The 26717-nt window shown below is 40.5% G+C and overlaps 1 protein-coding gene across 2 annotated transcripts; it reads left to right on the forward strand.

The window, feature by feature from the left end:
• The first annotated feature begins 1832 nt into the window (after nucleotides 1-1832).
• On the forward strand, nucleotides 1833-24236 carry AMPD1 (adenosine monophosphate deaminase 1). 2 transcript variants are annotated; one of them, NM_001100349.1, is made up of 16 exons: nucleotides 1862-1929; nucleotides 3223-3234; nucleotides 7443-7623; nucleotides 9434-9599; nucleotides 12629-12794; nucleotides 15892-16111; nucleotides 16564-16693; nucleotides 17749-17943; nucleotides 18225-18356; nucleotides 19065-19228; nucleotides 21098-21224; nucleotides 21407-21570; nucleotides 22449-22569; nucleotides 23243-23416; nucleotides 23587-23697; nucleotides 24059-24236. In NM_001100349.1, the coding sequence occupies exons 1-16, from the start codon at nucleotides 1908-1910 to the stop codon at nucleotides 24215-24217; spliced, it is 2244 nt and encodes a 747-aa protein (NP_001093819.1). In that variant the 5' UTR covers nucleotides 1862-1907; the 3' UTR covers nucleotides 24218-24236. The 2 variants fall into 2 exon arrangements, with proteins under 2 accessions (XP_059739625.1, NP_001093819.1); XM_059883642.1 differs by lacking the exon at nucleotides 3223-3234 and having other exon boundaries at nucleotides 1833-1929; nucleotides 24059-24234.
• The last annotated feature ends 2481 nt before the right edge of the window (nucleotides 24237-26717 follow it).

Consider the following 26717-nt stretch of genomic DNA (forward strand, 5'->3'; position numbering starts at 1 on the left):
CACTTAGAAGTCATTAGGGTTATTCAGTGGCCTAATTTCAATACAGTTGTGTCTCAGAGAATAGCAAGGCCCAAGGAGACAGGGAGAGATGGGAACCAGCCAGTCAGTGGAGCAGTCAGAACACATACAACATTTATCGATTACGTTCTCATTTTATATGAGTGTGGGTTAATGGTGCCCCAAAACAATTACAATGGTAACATCAGAAATCAATAATCACCAAACACTATAGCAAACAATAATAATGAAGTTTGAAATATTATAATTACCAAAACATGATACAGCGATATAAAGTGAGCAAATGCTATTGGAAAAATGGTGCCAGTAGACGTGCTCCATGCAGAATTGCCACAAAACTTCAATTTGTAAAGCAAAGCACTATAAAATGAGGTCTTCCTGTATTTAGGTGTATGTAACCCAGACTTTGTGTTATTGTGAAAGGAGCATGAGATTTTGGTCCAGAGAGCCTTAGTTTTGCATTAACAATTGGAATGCTTTGGGCAGAATACATCTCTCCTCAGAGCCTAAATTTTCTCATTTGCAAAATAAAGGTAAGGTACTCCTTGCCTTACGGGATTTTAAGAAGCATAAATAAATGCTTTGCATACTATAAAATGTTATATGTAAGAAGGATGTTCTCTTTGTAACAATATATTTAGTAAAGGTACCTGAGCACTCTAGGCTGCAGTTGGGTTTCCATAAGATTTGAAGTAGGATTTCCCTGGTGGTAAAGTGGATAAGAATCCACCAGCCAACGCAGGGGCTGTTGTTCCGTCGCTGAGTCGTATCTGACACTGTGACCTCATGGACTGCAGCACGCCAGGCTTCTTGTCCTTTACCATCTCCTGGAATTTGTTCAAACTCATGTCCGTTGAGTCAGTGATGCCATCCTCTGTCGTCACCTTCTCCTCCTGCTGCCTTCAATCTTTCCCAGCATCAGGGTCTTTTCCAATGAGTCGGCTCTTTGCATCAGGTGGCCAAAGTGTTAGAGCTTCAGCATCACTCCTTCCAATAAGTATTCTGAGTTGATTTCACAGGTTCAATCCCTGATCTGGGAAGGTCCTACATGCTGTGGAGCAACTAAAGCCTGTGCTCCACAACTACTGAGCCTGAGCTCTAGGGCCCACGAGCTGCAGCTACGGAAGCCTGTGCACCTAGAGCTGGTGCTCCACAACAAGAGAAGCCACCACAGTGAGAGATCTGTACTCCGCGATGAAGAGTGACCCCTGCTCCAGCAACTAAAGAAAGTCTGTGCGCAGCAGTGAAGACCCAGTGCAACCAAAAATAAGCAAGTACTTTTAAAAAAAGATTTGAAGTAAATTTACCACTTATTAAGTAAATTCTGTCAGGTGAATTTCTGCTAAGTCAGGGATATGTCTTACAAAAGTGTGTGTGTGTGTGTGTGTGTGTGTGTGTGTGTGTGTGTGTGTGTCTGTGTGTTGAGACTTGATGAATGTATCAGCATATTCACCAACCACAGATGGCTGTTCTCAGGACTGAAATCCTGAGAACCTTGACTTTCCAGAGCCTGCAAGACTTCGTTGTGTTCCGCTAGGGTGGAAAATAGTCATCAGTGGTCCAGTCAGAGAAGAACACTATGCATTAAGAGAATCCAATCCGCAGGAAGATTTAGAGAGTATTGAAATGCAATTCTTGGCCTACCACAGATATCGTGTCTAAAATCCCAGGGTAAACACTGAAGGCGTCACCTGTTATTCACTGTCAATGCCTAAAGTTATAAATAGGTCTACAGCTCATCTGTCTCCTTTTAGAAGAGAAGGGTCAAATTACAGGGGCAAAGCAAAATAATAAAATGAATGTCAGCGTGTTTTACAGTGTCCGTCAGTCATCCCTCCAGTGTCGCGTCTCTTCCTTTCCACTGTGCTAGAATACAGGATCCCAGCACAATGCCTCTGTTGAAACTTCCAGGTAGGTGTGCAAAAGTGTTTGGAGAGTTCAATTCTTTTGATATGCAATCGTTCCTTTAACTATCATTTCAGGTCTGGGAATCCTTTATTTGGGGTTCATAGTATTTTTAATTAATACACTTCAGGAAGAGACAAGGCAGGGTTTTCAAAGGGTTTCTGGTTTTTAGTTTTAGGAGGGAGGTAATCTTCTAAAACTGTATCATGCAGTAGCATCCTTGATGATCCTGGTAGAAAACTATGTAAGATATTTATTATCTACTCTGTTAGTCTAAACAAAACCTGTGCTGCCACACTTCTGAGAAGGGTCATAAATAATGTCTTTAGCAATAGTATTAGCTGAAAATCATGAGAATAACAGCAGTTTTAACCCAATCTGTATATTCTGATGGTTCACAATCCAGGTTTACACACAGAATAATTTTCAAAATAATAATAAAAGCCTTTTTCATTATAAAAGTAATACACGATTCATGTGAAATAAAAGAAATTTCACTGAAAAATAAAAGTGATAAACACTCATTTAGAGAAATTGGGAAATCTAGAAAAGGAGTAATTTTTTAAAAACCCACAATCCCCATCATCTAAAGATAACACTTTTAACATGTTAGTGTTTTTCTTTCAAACTATATTCTTTGCAAGTGTAAAGAATTAAAAAGCACACTCACAGTTGAGATTATATTATACATGTGACTTTGTATCCTGTCCTTTTGGCTTCACATGATAACTTAATCATTTATCATGGAAGTCTAAACATCATGTTAAATGGTTCTATAATATTTCCAATTTTCTTAACCAATCCCTAGGTTCTTTATGATTTTTTAAGTATAAATATGCTCTGACAATAATATTTGTACCTAAGTTTTTTCCACACTAAGGATTATTTCAGTAGAATAGATTCTCAGAAATAGCTGCTTGGTAGGTGTTACTTAATTGTTTACCAAGTTATCTATTTTCATTTACTTGCTACCAGCATTGTATAAGATTTTCTATCCCTCTTGATCATGTTTTTAAAAATCACATTTTACAAAGAGGACTTCTTTAAAATTATAAACATAAATTTAAAGAGAGAAGTTAGAAAGGAAAAGAAAATGAAGAAGTATATGATGACTACATCCCCAGGGTTTTCTAATGGCAGCAAGTTGTACAAAAACGGAAGAATGAGCTCTAATAACACATCCCACCACCCCCCTTCCTTGTACCAACCTACCTATTTCTATTCCAAAGCACTGATTAGCAGCCATGATTTCTGAAAGTTGTTCACATATTTTATCTTGTTCTATTTTACTTCATACAGCTGAAGGAAAACGTGAGTATTGGGGCTATTTTCCCTGCCATTTGCCAAAGTATCAATATTTTAAGGATACTATTCTTTAATTCAGAAATATGGATATTTTTCAGCAGTGTTTAATAATGATATCATTGAAAGCCAACAAAGATTTATAATGACCATAGATCTTCCAAAGTGTAGCAAATGAACTCATGGATTTTCCTGACTCAAAAAAAAAAAAACCTACATTTTTGAAAAAGACACTTAGACATTAGCTAAGGGGATTTACTGAGTCCTGCCTGAGTAAACCCTCTCATGGTGAATTTTTGTGATTAGATAACATAAAATCCCATTTTTAAAATAAAATTGTAACTTTTTATGTATGCTACCTTCCATCTCAAATCAGACTTGTCCTTTGACTGACTAATAGTACTCATGATGCCTCTGAGTTCCTCTGAGATGTGATGTGGCAGATGAGAGGCCTACGACCCATCTTTCCTACATATTAATAAAGCACTGCTGAGAAATAAGCATGTTTTTCTGGACCTGTTGGGTGAAAAAGCAAGCATGATATTCCTTTTCTCAAGAGTCTTGCACTTCCCATGTTAATAATAATAATCCTCGACTTCTGGATAGTATTATGTAGTTTCTTGTTTAATCTTTATTAAACAAGTCTCTGAAGTTGACATTATTATTATTAACATTCCTCTTTTATGATGATGAGCATTGAGGTTCCTAGTGATGGTATGATTTGCCCAAGGCCACCCAGCTGTCACAGACACTTTCCCCACTTGTAGCCTAGGGTCCCTTCTGCTTCACCACTCTTCTTGTTTAGCTCCTCTCATCTATACTCTATCTAAATGTGGATGTCCTGACCTCAAGACATTGCCACTCAGATGTTCCATTATCTCAAACATGCTCAACAAAGAACTCCACGATTATCTATACAAACCCAAGGGAGCCCATAAATTAGGTTGTCACCCAATCTTATCTACTCACCTTTTGAAATATCAGTTTCACCTTTTTCTTTCTCTAATCACCACCACTCCCTAAAGTATTTTTGGAGGGCAGAGCTCTTGAATTAGGAATCAGATTTCAGCTGTGTTACATGAAGGTAAAACAATTGGTTGATTTAGTGGAAGGAAATATCAATCGTATAATTTTTGGTGTTAATGTAAGCTACTTGTTGAGAGTAGAGTTTCTACTTTTCGACTGTCTATAGTGACTTAGGGAGATACAACCTTAGTAAAAACCAGTGTTTAAAGACATGAAACTAATAGACGTGTGCGGTCCCAAATAATGGATGCTTGTTTTGGAAGAGCCAAGTCTCGAGCAAGTAGGATTTGGTCCTTGGGGCTCTGTTGCCATACGGTACTTCCTGAGGCCTCCAACAGCTCTGCCACTGATCCATCATGACAAATCAGTTGCACACTCATCTTCATCCTCCTCCTCCTCATCATCATAGCCAACTGGCCTATTTCCATTTGCTCTCCATGGTGCATGAAGAAGTCTCTTCTGACTTCTGCTTGTCATTCATCTTTGAGGTGCATGTGCTTGCCTGTGACGCTGCGGGAGGAATGATACTATTTCTGGGGAACAGTTGGCTGTGGGATGGGGAGGCATTCTCAGGCCATCAAATGCATCTACTTAGTGTTTTGTTTGTTCCTTCGTGGATCATGGCGCTTGCCAAAACAGTAGGCATAGCATCCAATGATGCTTTTTAGTTTCAGGAAGTGCTTGAGTTTAATGAGACAAATAGATGCATGAAGTTCAGCCAACATAGTGGGCTTCTCCGTTACCCTGCTGTGACGAGCCAGGTTTGAAAACTGGCTGACCTGACTGTTAAGAGTTGGTGAAATTATGAGTCAATCACTATCATTTCCAGTGTATGCTTCAGCCTATACTAAGCCATACCATTTATCACTTTCTTAATAACCCAAAGCTAATTCAAAATACTAAATATCTGTCTGATCAATGCTACCAAATCATATCATTCAGTTTAATCTGATGTTTTATTTTCCTTTAAAAAATGCTTTAAAAAAGCAAATTCATAGACATTATCTCACCTGATGTCACAAGAGCCTTGTAAGGTTTGTAGGTAATAGTATTGCCACTTTATAGATAAGGAAACTGAAGCAGAAGAAGGTGTAGTAATTGGTAAGTACAGAACAGTACTTGAATACATTACACTTACCTAAGTTATCATTGAAAATGTGTCATTTTGGAGACTTGTATAGATGTCAATGGGGCAAGAGTGGGGGGATCTATCTTTATGTCTGCAGTTTGCTTTGTTATTACATAAAGAATGTTTTTGTCTGCTACTATTGCTCCAAATATTTAACTATATGCCATTCTCATTATTTGCTCCCTGCTCTTTTCTGGAAATACCAAGAGATTTTTACAAGTATTGGGTTGACTAGAAAGTTCGTTAAGGTTTTCCCTGAGACCTTATTGGGCCACCCCAATATCAGAGGTAATGACTACTCAGATGGAAACAATTGGGTATCTGGAAAATAGAATGGAGCTTAACAGAAAAGCAGATACTTGATGGCCATCACCACCCTATTCAATAAAACTGGTTCTCTTTTCTCCTAAAAGTCTTGGGGTTATTCATTGCCAAGCTAAAGATCATTCTTCCACCCATTGTAATTACAACATGTAAAAGTAAAATTGGCATTCCGAAGATCATTTATTATGGAAGCTACATGTCCACAAGAAATGGGATTCCCAACACTGGGCAGTAAATTTTAGTGACTCCTTCCCCTGACATCACCAAGATGTGAGGATTTGAAAAAAATGAGGTTGTGATATGTGACAGCAACACAATTTCTGTCTTAGGAGGAAGAAAGGCTCTAAAGTACACATTTATTTATCAAAACTACTGATATCACTGGCTCTCTTTAGTAAGAAAACACCAAAGATCAACAACCCTACCACATCTTCATTTTACTTGTTTATTTGTCCATGCCCTACAGCATGCAAATCTTAGTGGCTCGATGAGGGATCAAACCTGTGCCCCCTGCATTGGGAGCCCAGAGTCTTAGCCACTGGACCACCAAGGAAATCCCTCCACATCTTTAAAACCATCAGAAAAACTCTACTAACCTAATGAGAAGGACTATGCTTCAAGGTTACTATGAAATCAAACTTAGTCCCACCAGAAACAGGTGATCTTAGGTGCTAATCATATAAGAGCCCAATCCCATCTTTCAGTTCAGTTCAGCCACTCAGTCATGTCCGACTCTTTGCGACCCCATGAACTTCAGCACGCCAGGCCTCCCTGTCCATCACCAACTCCCGGAGTTCACTCAAACTCATGTGCATCGAGTTGGTGATGCCATCCAGCCATCTCATCCTCTGTCGTCCCCTTCTTCTCCTGCCCTCTATCCCTCCCAGCATCAGAGTCTTTTCCAATGAGTCAACTCTTCTCATGAGGTTGCCAAAGTACTGGAGTTTCAGCTTTAGCATCATTCCTTCCAAAGAAATCCCAGGGCTGATCTCCTTTAGAATGGACTTGTTGGATCTCCTTGCAGTCCAAGGGACTCTCAAGAGTCTTCTCCACCACCACAGTTCAAAAGCATCAATTCTTCGGCGCTCAGCCTTCACAGTCCAACTCTCACATCCATACATGACCACTGGAAAAACCATAGCCTTGACTAGACGGACCTTTGTTGGCAAAGTAATTTCTCTGCTTTTGAATATGCTATCTAGGTTGGTCATAACTTTCCTGCCAAGGAGTAAGCATCTTTTAATTTCATGGCTGCAATTCCATCTTTAAGATTCTCCTAAAGTATGCTGTGGGCTTCCCTGGTGGCTCAGACAGTAAAGAATCTGCCTGCAATGCAGGAGATCCAGATTCAATCCCTGGGTCAGGAAGATCCCCTGAAGTAGGAAATGGCAACCCACTCCAGTATTCTTGCCTGGGAAATCCCATGGACAGAGGAGCCTGGCAGGGTATAGTCCATGGAGTCACAAAGAGTCAGACATGACTGAACGACTAATACTTTCAAAGTGTGCTGTAAGAATTTGACTTGTGATTCTGAGAATGAATTTCCTAGCTACCCACACAGAAACCCACTAAAGAGAAAATAGGCATTAAGCTCCATGAAGTTTCTGGCACACTTGTCAGAGAGCAGGGCAGACATGTCTCCAGGGCAGTCCTTAGCACTGTGCCTTACATGTAGCAGAAACTGTTAGATGAGTTCTGAGAAAGTGCTTGAAGACTAACACATGAAAACTTCTTCTAGCTATTGATGATGCAATGCGTAGCTTTGCTGAAAAAGTGTTTGCCTCTGAAGTCAAAGATGAGGGAGGCCGTCACGAGATTTCCCCCTTTGATGTGGATGATATCTGTCCAATTTCTCAACATGAGATGTTTGCTCACATGTTCCACCTGGAGGCTAAGTCCACCCCTACAGAAACCAGGAGGTAAGTGGTGTAAGGGGAATGCTTCGCACATTGGGACACGAGGAAGGGGAAATGTCAGGACCAATGGTTCACTCTGAATGAAGATTCAACTTGGAGGAAAAACTCTGCCAGAACTAAAAATCCCCCCGTCCACCCAGACACACACACATACACACACACACTATACCCTAGGGCAAAGTGACAAAGACTAAAAAAGAAGAAAACAATGGCCTTCCTACCTTCATCCTCATCTGCCTTTAGTTGAAGCCTCCCTATCCACCCAAGCCCTATCCAGGTGGCTCAGTAGTAAAGAATCTGCCTGCGAATACAGGAGACATAAGAGACCTGGGTTTGATGCCTGAGTTGGGAAGATCCCCTGGAGGAGGAAATGGCAACCCACCCCAGTATTCTTGCCTGGAAAATTTCATGGACAGAGGAGCTTGGTGGTCTACAGTCCATGGGGCCGCAAAGAGTTGGATACGACTGATCACACACACATCCACCCAAGCAAGAGGAAATGATCTACCATGTGATTATTGTGGTTATTCCAAAGCAAAGTGGGTGATGGATGCTGTCCACACATTCAATTTCCACACTATCAGTGTAGAAACTGGAACTCAAGAGCCTCATCTTCAGACTCTGTTCTTAGTCGACCTTACTGCTGTGCTTCCTGACAGGAATCCTTCTCTCCGGCCAGTCTAACCTCCTCCAGGCCTCAGGGATACAGCCCTCTATTTTCGCCCTCATGTCCTACCCATCCTATGCTTGCGACTCATAGTTACTACCTTCTCTGAACAGATCCCTCTCTGCAAACTCTATTTTCCCTTATTTGAATCGCTCTAGTACTCACTACCTGTTGCTGTGTGCCTCAGTTTAGTCTTCAAACCTATTACTGACCACTTACTTGGAACTCCCTCCTCATAGCACTCCCCTCACTACCCCACTCCCCGCTCCCAGCCAGCTTCACTGGGAAAGATTGTTCTGCTGTCCTTCCCTTCATTTTGTGTCTTTAAGGAAAGAACGGGCTTCCCTGGTGGCTCAGCTGGTAAAGAATCCACCTGCAATGCAGGAGACCTGGGTTCTATCCCTGGGTTGGGAAGATCCCCTGGAGAAGGGAAAGGCTACCCACGCCAGTATTCTGGCCTGGAGAATTCCATGGACTGTATAGTCCATGGGGTTGCAAAGAGTTGGACACGACTGGGCGACTTTCATTGTCACTCTCAAGGAAAGAACAGTAATCCACCTCCTTTAGTATCCCCTGTAGGACCTAACACAGGGTATGTATCAAAGTAGAAACTTAATGCAGACATGTTGATTTGAGGAAGTAATATTAATTAAGCAACTTATAAGTTCCAGGTATTATGCTAAGCATTTTCTAGACATTAAATCTCACAGAATTCTCATATAGTAGACATTAATACACCATTTTTTTAGATAGACAAGTTCACAGAATTTAAGGGACATGCACAAAATGGCACAGGTACTAAGTGACACGGCCTGTGCTTATGCAACACCCAGACTGGCTGTTCTGCTGGGAGTGGGCAACACCCAGACTGGCTGTTCTGCACTGTGCAGAACAGTGTCTTGCTGGGAGTCTTCTGGTATATCCCCTAAGGCCCACTGTTCCCAGGGATTCAGGAAAAGAGGAAGACTTAGGTGACACCCCCTTCCATTTGGTTAGATCCTGTTCCTGACTCCCACCCTACATTGAATTTTCACTGTTCGTCCTCAAAATAAAATTGTTTCAAAATAATAAAACATCAAATTTATCACTATGAAACTCCCAATGAAGATATAGTGAAATGTTTTTATTTTTCAATTTCAAACTCAGAAAAAGGCGCTTCTTCGGACGGAAGACTATTAGTTTGTCCGTTCCACAAACTGAAACATCGTCCACCAAACTGTCCCTCATCGATGAGTACATTTCTTCGTCTCCCACCTACCAGACTGTGCCTGATTTTCAGAGAGTGCAGATCACTGGCGATTATGCCTCTGGGGTGAGTTGCTTCTTGCCTCCCAGATGTAGCTGCTGGGAGATACTCAGCTTGATTGTCTCAGCTTCTTTTCTTCCTCCCCTCCCTTTTGAAGGTGTCAGCTCACTTGCCCTTTGTTATACTTCATTATCTCATTTCAATAGCAATATGCTATGAATTCGGGAAATATTTTATTTTACTTATTTTTGGATGTGCTGGGTCTTCATTGCTTTGCACAGCTTTTCTCTAGTTGTAGCAAGCAGGAGCTACTCTTCGTAGCTGTGAGCAGGCTTATCCTTGTAGCTTCTCTTGTTGCGGAGCACAGTCTCTAGGCACTAGGGCTTCAATAGGTGCAGCACACAGGCTCAGTCGTTGCAGTTCTTTGGCTTAGATGCTCTGCGGCGTGTAGAATCTTCCCATATCAGGGATTGAACCCGTGTCCCCTGCATTGGCAAGTGGATTCTTATCCACTGTGCCATCAGGGAAGTCCAGAAAATTTTATTGAAGTATTGCTGATTCACAATGTTGTGTTAATTGCTGCTGTATAGCAAAGTGATTCATATATATATATATGAATATACTTACGAATATATATTTTTCCATTATGGTTTATCACAGGTTATTGAATATAGTTCCCTATGTTATACAGTAGGATCTTGTTGTTTACAACATGCTATGACATATTTCTATTTTGCTTTGATCATCTCACATAATTTCTCTTTATCTCATTTGCTTGCCCATGAGAATATGCAGTAGAATGTGGCTGCATATTGTGTGTTACAGAACATGTGTTACAGAAAACAGTGGACAAATTTTGGCAAAAGAACCAAAGAGAGTAGCTACTGATCTAGTCTCACTGAGGTATCATAAAGCAAGACAGGGAGCCTCCGGAAGGCATGGAGGCTCTTGGTGGAAACATGTACCCAGAGCAGACCTAGGATGGATAGAAGGGCTGCAGGTAGCATAAACCAATCAAAGAAAACAGCTCAGGAGAAAGAGAGGGAGAAGAGGAAAGAAGCGTGGAGAGACTGAGAAAAGAAGATGAGAGAGGGGTTAGAACATTCTCATGGGGTTATTGTTCTTCGACCAACTGTCCTCTCCAATTTCATTGCAGATGCTTACACAGTAGATTACTACTTGGAACAGATACTAGTATGCCACAGAGATAGTAAACTCATGTTACAAACAACTTGATCTGCCTGTCCTGTCCAGAACAGTTGTTCAATTAATAAATCTTTGCCACATGAGCTTGCAGAATCAGCATCATATTGGTGAAACTTCTGTTTAGCCATCAGTCTATGCTCCAAATATAGTTTTAATGACCAGTCCTAAGCCCTCTTATCATGTAACGGATCCACTTAATGTCAGTCCCAAGATATTTAAAAGTGACAGAGCAATCTGAGACAACCTAAAGGGGTGGGGTGGGGTGGGAGGGGAGTTTAAGAGGGAGGAGATATATATATACCTATGGCTGATTCATGTTCATGGCAGAAACCAACACAACATTGTAGAACAGTTATTCTCCAATTAAAAATAAACCAAAAAAGTGACAGAGCAATGAAATGGACACTGTTTTTATTTGTTTTCTGTGTGGTAATATGTGTGCTCTACAAGTGGCAGAAATTTTAGATGCTAGATAATTGAAATGAAATGTTTAATAGCAATTTGGAAGAGTCCAAAGTTCCATAAAACCACCAATATTAAGAGACAAACTTGATCCCTATGTGCTTGGTGGAAATGAAAACAGGAATGAAAAGAAAGAAGATGAGAAAAAGGACAAGGTTCACAGAAGGTGGGGAGTAGCTTCTCCTCCTATAAAAGCTGGAAGGCACCTGAAACCTCGGCCTAGAGTTTTTAAAGAACCAAGTATGTGGCTACACCTGTTGGCTGAAGGTGGCTAAGCTGTTGAGCTGCACTTCACCTGGTCATGGTCTGTACCTGACCATAGTCTTCACCTTCATAACTGAACAGAGAGGTAAAGGGGGGAATTAGGGTTCCCAAGGCCTCTCATCCCAGATAAACAACAATTCAATGTTATCAGTCCTTATTGCACACCTCCTCTGTGCCAGGCACTGTGTGCTAAGTGCTGAGGATGCGAAGGTGAATAAGATCCAGCTCTTGTCCTCAAGGAGCTGATAGGTAGCCTGTTAGATGGCAAAGAAACAAACATGCCCTTGGAAGCAGATCCCTTAGACCTAGTACCCCTGTCAGAATCTCTTGGCTAAGGTCAGCAGGTCTTTAAAAAGAATTCACCTGTTTAGGATCAATAGCTGGACCTCAAACCATCAGGGGCAACCTTATGTTGGGGTTGGTCCCAGAAAGTCATCAGGCTCTCATGATGAGCATGTAATGATTTCAAATTACAACTTCTTGGGCATGCCAGGCCTGGCTGGGAGTCAGGTATGGGGCAAGAGAAATAGACCAGTTTAGGAAATTTGCTGCAGTTCTAAGAAATTTTTACTCTAGAATCTTTCTATTTGTAATTCCAGATTAAATTCTCTTTGAAACCATCCCAAAGAATGAGTTCTTACAGGATGATGCTCTGTCTCTAGCTACAGAAGGCAGTGTGTGCATGGCAGGGTTTGAAGGCCATGTGACACCTTATTCCTCCCCCAGTATTTCCCACACTGACCAGCAAGTGGTTTGAGTTCTCAAGTTTGACCAACTTTGTCTTTCAATTGAGGTACTATCTTCAGAAATGCATACTTAAAATGTTTGTTTGTCACCGGGAAGAAGTATTTTCCATGTTAGAATGGGTTCTTTTCATTATATTTGTTGGATGATTGCTTATATCTAACAAAAACCAAAAACAAACACAGGACTTCAAGGAAAGACTCATAGGACAGATATGTCTTGGTAGAAATAGAAGAGCTAGAAGAACTTCTGAACCTGCTCCTGGAGGGAGACCCAGGGTCCAAGTCAAGTGAGAAGCAGCTGGGTGGGCAGGGGAGGCTCAGCAGGGCCAGCTCACCAGGAGAGCTGGAAGATGCCAAAGACAAGCTTTACCCACTTCTGCAATTTTTATAGGTGCTACTCTGAAATTTTCTTGGTAGGTTACAGTTGAAGATTTTGAAATGGTTTGCAAAGGTCTTTATCGGGCATTGTGTATACGGGAGAAGTATATGCAGAAGTCATTTCAGAGGTTTCCAAAAACCCCTTCCAAGTACCTAAGGAACATTGATGGTGAGGCTTGGGTAGAAAAAGAGAACTTCTATCCAGGTAAGTAGTTTTCTTATATAATTTCTGGAATATAGTTTGAGGTTTAACTTGTTATTGTTCAGTCGCTCAGTCATGTCCAACTCTGTGACCCCATGGACTGTAGCCCACCAGGCTCTTTTGTCCATGGGATTTCCCAGGCAAGAATATTGGAATGGGTTGCTCTTTCCTTCTTCAGGAGATCTTCCTGGATCAGGAATCAAACCCAAGTCTCTTGCATTGGCAAGCAGATTCTTCACCACCAAGCCACCAGGAAAGCCCTTAGGTTTAACTGCTGCTGCTGCTGCTAAGTCGCTTCAGTCGTGTCCAACTCTGTGTGACCCCATAGACGGTAGCCCACTAGGCTTCCCCGTCCCTGGGATTCTCCAGGCAAGAACACTGGAGTGGGTTGCCATTTCCTTCTCCAATGCATAAAAGTGAAAAGTGAAAGTGAAGTCACTCAGTTGTGTCCGACTCTAGCGACCCCATGGACTGCAGCCTACCGGGCTCCTCCATCCATGGGATTTTCTAGGCAAAAGTACTGGAGTGGGGTGCCATTGCCTTCTCCGTAGGTTTAACTACTAATGATTAAATATGCTCCCATGGTTTTAAGTCTAAACCATAAGTTCATGGTTTATAAACTTAAGGTTATAAATATAAACAGTTTGAAGTATCATAGTCATCTTCAGCTCCATCCTCTCTTCTGCCCCAAAATGCCCAATTATCTGATTCAGTCTGTATAATATCTCTCAGAAACTCCTCTTTTCACCATTCCCCAAGCCTAAATTTAGGCCCATATTTCTCTTTGTCTGGATCATTGCAGTGGCTTCCTAATTACTCTGTTAAATGCTAATCTTGTTCTCTCTCAGTTCATCCTCATTTTGGTACCAGTTACTATAACACAAATCTGAGCACATCCTTCTCCTGACAAAAGTCTTTAATGCCTCCCCCAACAAAGTTAAGTCCAGTCTTTAGACTGGCATTCAAGGCCTACCACCACATCTGGCTTTCTTCTGTTTTTTTTTTGTTTTTAATTAAACAAAAAATTTTTTTTGGCCATGCTGCACAGCATGTGGGATCTTAGTTCCCCAGTCAGGAATCAAATCCATATGCCCCCTGCAAGTGTGGAGTCTTACTTAACAACTGGACTGCCAGGAAAGTATATATCTTTTATTTGTCTATTACTTATTTATTTTTGGACTTTCACACTCAATCTATTTATAAACTTACCTTCTTTACTCCTTTGAACTTTTTGTTCTGGTTGGAAGCCATTTAGTCCAGCACATTCCTGTGCCTGTACTGTTTCCATGCTGTTCCCTGTGCCCACTGCCCTTCCCTTCACTTTTTTACTATGTGTCCACATATCCAGATCCAATGTCATCCTTCAAGATACTGCCCAAACGTGATCATTTCCTGCCTTCCTCTGACCTCTGGATAAAAATAATGCTATTGACTTTCCATAGCATTTTATTTACATGTCTCATTTTTTACTTTCTGTCTAGTATTAAGTACATATTTAAACATAATCAAATTTTAATAATTTCACAATTTAATAATTTCCATAGTATATCATAATTTATGTAATCAATTCCTATTTTTAAGCTCTTACATTTCCAACTTTTAAAAATTTACTTCCAACAAGGTTACAATAAGCATCTTTATCATTAATAAATCATCTTTGTGTAGTTTCTTTTTATCTTTAGGATTAAGCTTCTAGAATTGAAATTTCAGATGAGGCAAATATTTAAGGTTTTTTAACTATCAAACTATGTTGTTAAAGATTTCCAGTTCTAGAACCTCCTCTCCTTAATTCCTTTTATTATTAAAATCATATTAAACGTGTGTCCAGTTTGATAACTGGATTGGTTTGTTCATCTTCTATAATATTGACATTTAGGTTGCTTATCTCACCTTTGTTTCTCCTAAATTATATTTTATATCTCTAGTATATTTAAGTGTAAGTATTTGAAAGTTGATATTTGACACAGTAATGTACTATTTTATTTCTTTTGTGTTCCTTATCTCTCAGCTTTGTATAGAAAATATGCAAGCTTTTTCTTTCTATATTATTTTTCTTACTCTGACCTTTTAGTCATCACTTGCAAACAGCAGATTTTCTGATGCCTTGGACACATATTTATTTAAAGTAAAAGGAGTGCTCTAAAGGCTATAACAATGTGGAATTTGTCCTCAGCTTTCTGAGGTTGAAATTGTTAGCAGTGGAAAGAAGGGGACTTTCATCCACATTATCCCTTCTCAAATCCTTTAGCAAAAATTGCATGTGCTTTACAAGGTGGAAAATATAAGTATAATAAGAATTACGTTTAGAATTTATTTTATATCTCCATTTGTATTAAAACCACTCTAGATGGAGAACAAAGGATTTTAGGGCAGGGAGACTATTTTGCATGATACTATGAGAGCAGATACATGTTATTATTCATTTGTTAAAATTCATAGAATGTGCACTACCAAGAGTGATCCCTAAGGTAAGCACTCCGGACTTTGGATGATAATAATGTGTCAGTGTAGGTTTGTTGATTCTAACAAATGTACCATTCTGACTGAAAATGTTGATAGTGGAAAAAGCTATGCACGTGTGAGGATAGGGGTATACGAGGACTCTGCACTTGGTGCTCAATTTTGCTGTGAACCTAAAACCACTCTAAAAAATTAAGTCTATTAAAAAATAGCCATTCTAAATAAAGACTGATAGAGACAGTTTAAATAAAGGAAAAGTCCAAATTCTACTTTTTAACTCTATTTTTATTTCTATGCAATCATTTCATATGTTAATAAAATACTCTATCAGGAAGACTTTGGTAAACAACTTTATTAAATAATTAAAATGATTTGTAAGTAGTATAGCAAATTAAACAGCATTCTAAAGAACTTGAAAATCATTTTTGCACTAGATAAAATGTTAGGCTTATTTTATACTACTAAATTAGTCACATTTGAAAAATAATGTAAACATGAACTTTAGCTTAGCTTTGGATAATTACAACTTAATGACGTACAGAATTGCAAACAAATGAAATCTTATAGTATTTAACTGGCTATTTTTATGTGGTTATTCATTCTATATGCTGATATATTATTGTGTATTTTATTGAAAAAGTCTTTACCCCTCCTATGAAGAAGGGAGAAGACCCTTTCCGAACAGATAACCTCCCAGAAAACCTGGGTTATCAGCTCAAAATGAAGGACGGTGTGGTTTATGTCTATCCTAATGAAGAAGCAGCCAGCAAAGATGAGCCCAAGCCACTTCCTTACCCAAATCTGGACACCTTCTTAGATGATATGAATTTTTTACTTGCTTTAATTGCCCAAGGACCTGTGTAAGTGTTAAGACCTAAACTACTGCTACTGTTACTACTACTGATGGTAAGACTAAGGATTTAAGAGCTTACTATGTTCAAACACGCATTAAACGCTTCATGTGCATTATTTCTTTCACTCTTAATAATCATTGTATGAGGTGGATATTTTTTATAACTCTAAATTTATAAGCTGAGACTTTGATGAGTTAGGTAATTTGCCCAAAGTCACACAGGTGGCTAAGCCAGGATTTGAACCGAAATCTTCCCTCATTGTTATTTATGTCCAACCTTGATGAAAAGATTAAGTCCTTGGAGCCCAACGCTTTTCAAATTAATGCAGAATAAGTCAGTTCCATTTGGAAACAAACATAATTGTTTATGATAAAGGTGATAAGGGTACTGATGGTTTTGAAATTGTGTTCCTTAAATGTCTGCAATTTTTTACAATTATGTGATTTAATTTTTCACAGTAAGACCTATACCCATCGGCGCTTGAAGTTTCTTTCCTCCAAGTTCCAGGTCCATCAGATGCTCAACGAGATGGATGAGTTGAAGGAGCTGAAGAACAACCCCCACCGGGATTTTTACAACTGCAGAAAGGTAAACATGTTTGCTGCTCAGAGATCATTCCTGGACAAAAACATTAATGCAATTATTTATTGAACAGGATAAGAAAGATACTGTTTTTCTGATTAATATAAAGTTTCTACAGATTCAGTGGAATTTAGTGAAAGCAAATAGATTATGTCTAAAAGATGCAAATGCCTTTCCTACTGTTTTCCACAGACAGGGTTACCACATTATTGCCATAAAAGTTATACTTGTCATCAACAACAAAAATAACAAAAACAAATAAAACCTCAAAAGCCACTCTTCTAGGATTTAGAAGGCATTCATTCTAGTCTTTTTCCTTCTACTTCCTGACTGTAAAACATTGGGGGAAGTGATTAAGTATTTGTGAGTTTTGGTTCCCTCATTTGTAAAATTGGAAAATATATCTGCTCAATCTAGCTCACAGGAGGATTGTGAATATCAAATGATCCAAACCTTGAGGAAAACTAATCAACTAGAAACATTTTGAAGATGTACTCTGATCATTTAAATGATTGCAAGGACGTGGGGGTAGGAAATATATGAACAGAAATTTGGGACCAAATCGTGGCTCTGTCATCCGTATAAGCTTGGGCAAATTGCTTAATCTATCAAAACTTCCACTTATAAAAATTGTTCTTATAAAAGTACCTAACTCATAAGTGTCATCTCTGTACCATGGATGCATTATTTCAATCCTTTCTCCCCTTGGGGCTGAAAACTCTGGCAACTAGTTCACTTCTGGCTGTGTCTCAGGGGTGGAAAATTGTCCCCAAGAATTTTGTGTGGATCAAATGTATGAAGTAAATTGGATATTACAGATATGCAAGAGAAGCAGGCAATATTATTTCATCCAGCCTAAACGTTCACATTCTTACAAGGGCACAAAAAGGTGCTATGTGTTCATTCTTGCTTGACCACCTATACCAACTGTCAGGTCACACCCCTATCATTTACTCCTTTCTCTTAGCACAGCGGGATTTGTGGGCACTGTAGCCTCTAACAGAGCAGCATAACGAAGCATTACAGATTGTTGGTTTTTCTTGACCTGAATGTACACACAGGTGGACACTCATATCCATGCAGCTGCTTGTATGAACCAGAAACATCTACTGCGCTTTATTAAGAAATCTTACCAAATTGATGCTGACAGAGTGGTCTATAGCACCAAGGAGAAAAATCTGACCCTAAAGGAACTTTTTGCTAAATTAAAAATGCATCCCTACGACCTGACTGTTGATTCTCTGGATGTTCATGCTGTAAGTTGATGATGTCAGTTTCATCTAATACTCAGAACCCACATGCATTTCTCCTACAAACACTCCCTTCTCAAAGCTTTAACCATGTGGGCTTACCATGCTGACAGAAAGAACCCATGCACAATTTCAAGGTTCTCTCATTGTCAGCTATCCTGTATTCCATTCTTGGAGCCCGAGCCCTTCCCCTCATACCACGCCCTGGTTCCTTGCAGTCATTCCCTAACTCTCTGTGTCCACGCAGCTCTCATAAGCATACACTTGTGTTCTGTTTCCTGATGCAGGGACGTCAGACTTTCCAGCGTTTTGATAAATTCAATGACAAATACAATCCCGTAGGAGCAAGTGAGCTACGGGACCTCTACCTGAAGACAGACAATTACATTAATGGGGAATATTTTGCCACTATCATCAAGGTGAGGGGGAACCAGCCAGATCTACGGTACCTGGCCTGATTCTTAGGGAGGGGGAAGAAGAAAGGGAGGGAAGGAAGAAGGAAGCGGGGAAGGAAGCAGGGGAGAAGAAGGGGAAGGAGAGAGGAGGCGGAGGGAGAGTGCTGTCACTTGGGTCAGGCACTACCCAAACGAATGGCATCATTTCTTGTGAAACATCCACTGTAATGATATTTGAAGACCTTGATTCCTAGGACAGAGAAGCTGAGGGTGTGGATTTGGGATTAAGGACCTGGTTCTTCTAGACTTTTGGAGTTGTAAGTTCGAGAAGAGTCAGGATCAGAACCCACCCTGATCTTCATGACACTTGAACATTAGGAGGCAGGAATGACAGATGCAGTTGGGAGATGTGTGTTTTGGGAGATAAGGGTCATATGAAAGTTGAGTTTGTTTGCAGCAGTGCCTTGGGATTGCATCATTTGCAGTCTGACGCTTTCTGTCTGTGGAGTCCATCAGGTCCCATCAGTCTTTCACTGCAACTAGACGCCCCTCACCTCTCGGTCTCCTTAAATCTTAGCCTTGATAGTTTTCCTCTGACTTCCTTTCTCATAACCTCTGTTCTTCTTAGGACCCCTAGGTCCTAACAAGTTTCCTCTCCCTAGACCCCTAAGGTTCCTCTCCCTAGACCCCACAGGTATAGACTCCTGAGAGACTCCTCTCTTGGCTTTGCAGGAGGTAGGTGCAGACTTGGTGGAGGCCAAGTACCAGCATGCCGAGCCCCGCTTGTCCATCTATGGCCGCAGTCCTGAGGAGTGGAGCAAACTCTCCACCTGGTTCGTCCAAAACCGCGTCTACTGCCCCAACATGACATGGATGATCCAGGTCCCCAGGATCTAGTACGTAACCGCTCACTGGAAACCCTAACGCCTGCCTCATCCCACCTGCCCTCACCTCCTCCACACGAACAAAGAACAGGCAGCACATCTGGACAGATACAAGCTTTGTTGACAGCACTCAGTGCTGGGTCTCCGGAGGGTGCCTGGTTTTGTCCACTCTAGGTTTAGCACTTTTAATCACAGACAGGAGTTAGGAAGATCATTTCAGTTCAGTTTTCTAACCAGGTTGTTTTTTTAAACAGGGCACTTGATGCAGATCACAAAATAACTTACTAAGAATGATTAAAACTTAGCTAGGAGAAAAACTACATACACTTTAGTATACGTTTTCTTTCTCTTGGTCCTCTTCTCTGTGTCCAGCTCCTTCTTTCCCAAGCATGTCTGTACTGGGGTGTAGCTTTCTTGTATCAGAACTTCAACTACTGTCTTCTGATTATCTTATCTACGAGTGCTCAAGTTCTCCATAATCAATGAATATTTATCAATGGTATTATCACCTGCTGATTACTCATTGCCTTCAGGAATATTCATATCCCTTATTTTCTATCTAACTTAAGTGTTGATGTATTGTCTGGCCATCTGCCTCTGTGTTCTGTGTGCCCTGTGACAATGTAAGAGCTTTATCCTCTCTCTTTAGCCAAAAACAAAAAAAAAGGAACACTTTAAAAAATTGTTATTATTTTATTTTTGGTTCCTCTGGGTCTTCGTTGCTCTGTGTGGGCTTTCTCCAGGTGCAGAGAGCAAGGGCTACTCTCTAGTTGCAGTGCATGGGCTTCTCATTGGAATGGCTTCTCTTGCGGCAGAGCACAGGTTCTAGAACACGTGGTCTTCAGCAGTTGCAGCATGTGGGCTCAGTAGTTGTGGCACATGGACTTAGTTGCCCCAAGGCATGTGGAATCTTCCTGGCCAGGGATTAAACCTGTGCCCCCTGCATTGGCAGGTGAATTCTCATTCACTGTACCACCAGGGAAGTCCCAAAAGAGTAACTTTTTGAATGGAGTAAAACTTCCTATCTAATATCATTAAGACAGAGAGGCAGTAAAGTGTGGTGGTTAGAAGCATGGGCCCTGGCCCTGGGCTTGGCTATACTTGAATCATGACTCTACCAGTTACTAGCTGTGTGACCTTTGGCAAGTTTCATGACCTCTCTGTGCCTTAGTTTCATCATCTTTAAAATGGGGTCATAAGGGTATTTAATTTATTGTGTTGTTATGAGGATTAAATTAGCTAATACTTCTGACCACTCAAAAGAGTGGGTGGCAAATATTGAGTGCTGTATAAGAGTTTGTTAGATTGCCTCTGGCTACAGCACATCAGAGGTGTTCTTGATAAAGTGTTTCATGTTCACCATTTTGTATACCACACACAAAAAAATCATTGACCCTTTCATGACATAGTTCCCATGTTCTTCATTCTCTACCTGGCCTTAGCTGTGAGGATTTAATTTTTTTTTTTTTTTTTTTTTTTACCACAGAGCATTCATAGAAGATACAGTATAGGTGCATGTGGTCCAGCAAGAAATTTATACCTCCTATGCCAAAACTAAGGTCCCCTGGAGAAGGAAATGGCAACCCTCTCTAGTATTCTTGCCTGGGAAATCCCATGGACAGCTGAGCCTGGTGGGCTTCAGTCCTGAGGGGTCACAAAAGAGTTAGACACAACTTAGAGACTAAACTACAACAAATGTCAAACCCAAACTGCATCCTTCTTTATGGGTAACCAAGAAGAAGGTACCAGGTGGACCTAAGATGGAAACACTAGGTCTTTTCTTAAACAAGGCATTTGGCCCTTTGCTTGTCTTTGGCCTTTGCTTTGAACTATCAGTCCCAAAATCTTCTCCTCCTAAATTCTCTTCATTCCTGCCTCTAGTGATGTGTTCCGATCTAAGAACTTCCTTCCACACTTTGGAAAGATGTTGGAGAATGTTTTCATGCCAGTGTTCGAAGCCACCATCAACCCTCAGGCTCACCCAGACCTCAGTGTTTTCCTCAAGCACGTAAGCATGACCCTGTGGGCCTTCCTAAAGCTGCACAGGAACCAGCCTGCGTACCTAGCTGTGATGAATTCTTGATGCTTATCTCTGACGTTTGGTCCTTGTCTCCAGGAGCCAAAAGTCTCTCTGAGGGCTGGGTCTCTGCTTTCAGACTAAATCCATCGCCTGTTCATTTTTCCTGACAGATTACAGGCTTCGACAGTGTAGATGATGAGTCCAAACACAGCGGCCACATGTTCTCCTCCAAGAGCCCTAAGCCCCAGGACTGGACCATGGAAAAGAACCCATCTTACACTTACTATACCTACTACATGTATGCAAACATCATGGTGCTCAACAGCCTGAGAAAGTAAGTAGATGAGAACTGGAAGGAGAATCTATCTGACACACTTCTTTCCTCATACACTGGCACCCTCGGTGGTTGAGGGATGCTGCCACTTGGCCCAGAGAAGAAATTTCTTTCCCTTGACTTTTTCTTCAGTTTCCTTACTTATTTGAGGAGGGGGGAATGGACATTTTGGAGTCTTCAGTAACTTTCACAATTCCTTTTCTTTGGAAGTTTAGGAATCTACACTTATCACTGTGCAATTTATGATAAAATTGCATACTTTTTGCCCATCTTGGTATATCTGAGCAAGGAAGAAATATAGGACTATTATAAGGGAGTTTTCTGGAAACCTTTCCCCCCTAAAGTGTGAGTAGCAGAAAAAATGACATGGTGATATTGGTAAACTTTTGGTGGTAACTCAAGATGTTTCTGTTCAGGTAATCAAATCTTAACTTTCCTCCATAACCTCATATCCTATATTGCCTCTTTTCCCAAAAACTCTGTGTTTTAGGAAGAGGTTTGGGGCTTCCCAGGTGGCTCAGTGGTAAAGAATCTGCCTGTCAATGCAGGAGATGCAGGTTCGATTTCTGGGTTGGGAAGATCCCGTGGAGGAAGAAACGGCAACCCACTCCAGTATTCTTGCCTGGAAAACCCCCGTGGACAGAGAAGCCTGGTGGGCCACAGTCCATGGGGTTGTAAAGAGTCGGACACGACTGAGTGACAAAACAGCAAAGATTATGCATTGGAATTGTCTGGTTTGCTGAATCCTTTGGATGCCCCACTTCCTTTCAGAGTGTTAATTTTTCCTACCAGATTTTCTGTAAATCACTTTAGGCCCAGAATGGTTGTCAGGTTCTGGTCAGTCACCTGTGATTCCTATAATAGCTCCATCTCCCTAGGGAACGAGGCATGAACACGTTTCTGTTCCGACCTCATTGTGGGGAAGCTGGAGCTCTCACTCATCTCATGACAGCGTTCATGACAGCAGATAACATCTCTCATGGCCTGAATTTAAAAAAGGTGAGTTGAAAAAAAAAAAAAGGTGAGTTGGAGGCTCTCTTCTCAACCTGAACTTTTATGTGGGAGCAAGAGGGATAGCTTTTTTCCTCCTTATCATTTTGTCACAAGTCATTATCAACACTGGAATCAAAATAAAGGAGAGCAAAAAATATTTTTGAGATTATTTACTGCATTTCATTTTACAGAGGCCTGGAGAAGTAAAGGAACTTGCTCAAGATTACCTAGCTAGTCAGTGTCAGGGAGGGGTTAATGCAAATCTTCCGACTTTTACTTTAGAGTTCTGACAAGGGATAAATGCGAGGCAGGTTGGCCTACCTTCAACTGGTTTTTGCCAGATTTCATGTTGTAGCATGTTTCGAAATGCCTCTTGTGAGAGTCAGAACTTTCTTGTAGAGAAAAAAAGTTTCACGGTGAATTCTTTTGCCTAAGATAGACCATTAACTTAGACAATTAAACAATCTGGTTTGACTCAATGCTTCTGAAAACTGATCTCATAAATTTATTCTAAATAGTATTTACATTTAAAAACTATTCTTTTATACAACAGGATTTAAAGAATAGGTGATAATTTTGTTGAAAGCCAAAACCTGAAGTAGATCATGGGGTTTTAACATTTCTAGTTTGCATACCTTTTCCAATATTTTAAAATATTTTTTTCACTTTTCCTTTTCAGAGTCCTGTGCTACAGTACTTGTTTTTCTTAGCCCAGATTCCCATCGCTATGTCGCCATTAAGTAACAACAGCTTATTTCTAGAATACGCCCGAAATCCTTTTTTAGATTTCCTCCAGAAAGGGCTAATGATCTCACTGTCTACAGATGACCCAATGCAATTCCACTTCACCAAGGTACACATATGGAATTTTGAGCAATTAAAGTATATTTTGCTGAACTGTTATTTACCGTCTAGAATTTTAAAGTTGAATCAATGATATTTCACTATTCTTTTGTGCAGGATGTGTGTTATTTCTTTTAATGCATCCCTTTTTCTTTCCCTCTTTTAAATAAATAACCCAAGGAGCCCCTAATGGAAGAATATGCCATTGCTGCACAAGTCTTCAAGCTGAGTACCTGTGATATGTGTGAAGTGGCAAGAAACAGTGTTCTGCAATGTGGAATTTCTCATCAGGTAGACCTGCCTTTGACTGATTATCCTTCTGAGTCTGGAATTTGGTAACCTGAATATTGAAAAATTAGTTGAAGAAACACTTGTTGAAAAATTATTTCAGGAATCATGTGCAGTTACTAGGGACAGGGTCTAGAAAGAATTATTCTTTCTCTCTGGCCAGGACCTGTGGGCAAGGAAGATAAAATACACTTATTTCTCAGCAGACCATGCACATTGAGGCACTAGATGAGTGCGCTTAGTGGTTTATTGTTTTCCTCTTGCCTGCAGCTAATATAAGGAAGGAACCTTGTGGAGGATGTAATTATTGTCCATATCAGGGTAAAAAGTGACAACAATCATTCTGTTTCCTTTTTTCTTATAGGAGAAAGTAAGATTTCTGGGCAACAATTACCTTGAAGAAGGCCCTGCTGGAAATGATATCCGAAAGACAAATGTGGCCCAAATCCGCATGGCCTATCGCTATGAAACCTGGTGTTATGAACTTAATTTAATTGCTGAAGGGATTAAATCAGGAGAATAAAACAAACAAAATAATGACATGGGTGAGATTTTCATTGTAAGGTATAAATAGCAATGGTTACTAGTTATCAAATCTCTATTATAAGCCAAAGATTGCATTAGATATTGACATTATTTCATTTAATGCTTTGCACAACTTTATAGATATTATTGTCCCCATTTTGGGGAAGATAAGTAAACTGAGATTAGTGACCTATATAAAGATATACCTAGGAAGAGGTAGCAATGGAAACCTGGGTTTGTCTGACTCTAGAGTCATGACTTTCAGGCAAAATAGTTATTAAGGCAAGGCAAAAATACAAGCAAATGATTAGTTATAGGGAGAATGCAGGCTTTTGGTTTACAGAATGGAACTTGCTAAAGGCATTTAGACCACTGAAAAGTCCTTTTGACAGGATACAGCTGAAGAGTGACTTTCTTAGACAAAAACAGAAGTGGTGTAACCCAATATAGAAAATCTGTAATTATGAGTTGTTACGGAGAATTTATCTTACAAAATGATTCTTAGTTTTAAGAATGTAATTCACAATTAAGTTATACTCAGCAGTAGTGGTACATTTTAAATGATTTTATTTACCAAAAGAAAAGTTACACGTGTAACTTTTTAGAATCATTCCTGTTACTCAAGGTCAAGTGGAATTCCTATTAACCAGACTATACTTCTATACACACACAGTTGTGTTGCCATCTAGTGGTTGGGCTGATAACTTCATTCACCTTATTCAATAAACAATTACTGACCAAACATCTAAAATATCAGTCTGGTACACACCTAGACAGCAAAGGTATAAGGAATAAGATCTCATTCTTTTATAGACTACAACTAGTATAAAACTGTTCACAGCATGAAGTTACAGCATGAGTAGGTACAAATGTGAAAAGGAACATTTTGTGAAATATCTTAGAAAATAAAGACATTTCAAAAGGAAAAAAAAATTAAAAGCAAATTCCTATATGCTTCTACATTCTGTACAAGTGGTCCTAAGCATAGGTGTGATTCCAACAACATGTTTGTACTAGCCCTGGTGTATGAAATCTCTCCCTGGTTTCTGAAGTTGAAGTTCTCTTTGCTGAGTATTTTTAAGTCCCTTAGACAACCTGATTTTTCTTTTACCTTGACCTCTTTGTTACCAAAATAATACAAACTGCCAAATTAAACTTTCTATTCTCAGATTTAAAAAGGCATGAACTACCATTATGTATATCTCCATCTTACCCATGAGAGGGCAGTAGAATACATCCACGTCATTTATTACATCCATAGAGAGGATGAAGATGAAGATTTGGTTTCATATTTAGTACTTGGAATTTGATCTACTCATTTTGGCTTATAATCTTCCTGAATGCAAAGTCTGGAATAAATCTGAATTTTGAAATAAATTTCAAAACCACACTATTTTAGCCCAACATTTTATCTTAAACAATTGTTTGGGGAGTTTTCTAAATACACAAGGATTTTTTTGGTGGTGAGGGGGAGGGGTCCGATCGTTGTTCAAAATTTACTGCAAACAATATTCACATTTATTTCCTCATTGAGAAGTGATTAAAAATATGTCTTGACATTCCTTCCCTCCCCTCCCCCACCATTATAGAAGATAATTCCTGTTTTATTCCCCATAGCTCATGGTTTCACAACGGTTTGGGATATGCAGCTTTTACTCCTTTGGCTAAGTTGGCCTGTGACAGTCATCTGTGATGTGTGACCAAACACCGCTCTTTCTGGTCTTCTATTTTGGTACCTTCATGTGAACAGTTGTGGGAAGAGTTTGGTCACCAGATCCAAGAGGCTCCAGTAGCATGGCGCGGGGTAGGGTGGAATCGGGCGGGCCCAGGTGGGGTGGGGTAGTTAGCAAGTGCCTGGGAAACAGGCTCAACTCATCCTTGACTAGCAGCCTTAGTGAAACTGGGCTGCTGCTCGCAGTAGGCACCGCGCCATGCACATACCTGAGGACGAGCGTGTTGCAGGCGCAGCGCTTAATCATGTCACAACAGGGCGTGGGAGCCGACCTCAGGCACTGGGAGTATCAAAGGCAATTCTGCTCTGGGATTTCAAGCCTCAAGTGTCGGGGAGCGTTATATTCAGCTGTACGTTTCAAGTGGGGCTGTATTGCAACTGCCGGAGACATTTTTGCCCCCCTGAGCTCAGCCTGAGAAATGATGCTGCTCTTTCACTGGAGACACCAGGCCTTCTACATTCGTTGGCAGGAGACAGTACGGTTTCCTTGAGTGAGGTGCCATTTGAATTTCTTGATTAGGCTTTGTCTCACGGGTAGCTGTGAAGAGTCAACATTATGTAAAGTTCTTGTCCATCGCCGTGGAGCCTGTTGGACGGCAGGCACGGTGACTAAGGAACTTTGTCTAGAGGCTCGGCCGGACGACAGCCGTGGCTGCCGCTTGCCTGCCGGAGCGCAGCCTCTTGGAAACCAGGCTCCTGGGCAAGGTTCTGGCCCCGACACTGGACTCGAGCGGGGGCGGTTCCCCGCAGGAAGGTCCTCGGGCGG

The sequence above is a fragment of the Bos taurus genome, chromosome 3 (genome assembly GCF_002263795.3).
Source record: "Bos taurus isolate L1 Dominette 01449 registration number 42190680 breed Hereford chromosome 3, ARS-UCD2.0, whole genome shotgun sequence".
NCBI classification, from domain to species: domain Eukaryota; kingdom Metazoa; phylum Chordata; class Mammalia; order Artiodactyla; family Bovidae; genus Bos; species Bos taurus.

Excerpts from the sequence above, each read along its gene's own strand:
- AMPD1 (NM_001100349.1), top strand. The coding sequence starts at position 1,908 with ATGCCTCTGTTGAAACTTCCAG. Across the intron at positions 18,357-19,064 it reads ATTTTGCCACTATCATCAAG|GAGGTAGGTGCAGACTTGGT; the intron begins GTGAGGGGGAAC and ends TTGGCTTTGCAG. Across the intron at positions 23,698-24,058 it reads AATGTGGAATTTCTCATCAG|GAGAAAGTAAGATTTCTGGG; the intron begins GTAGACCTGCCT and ends TTTTTCTTATAG.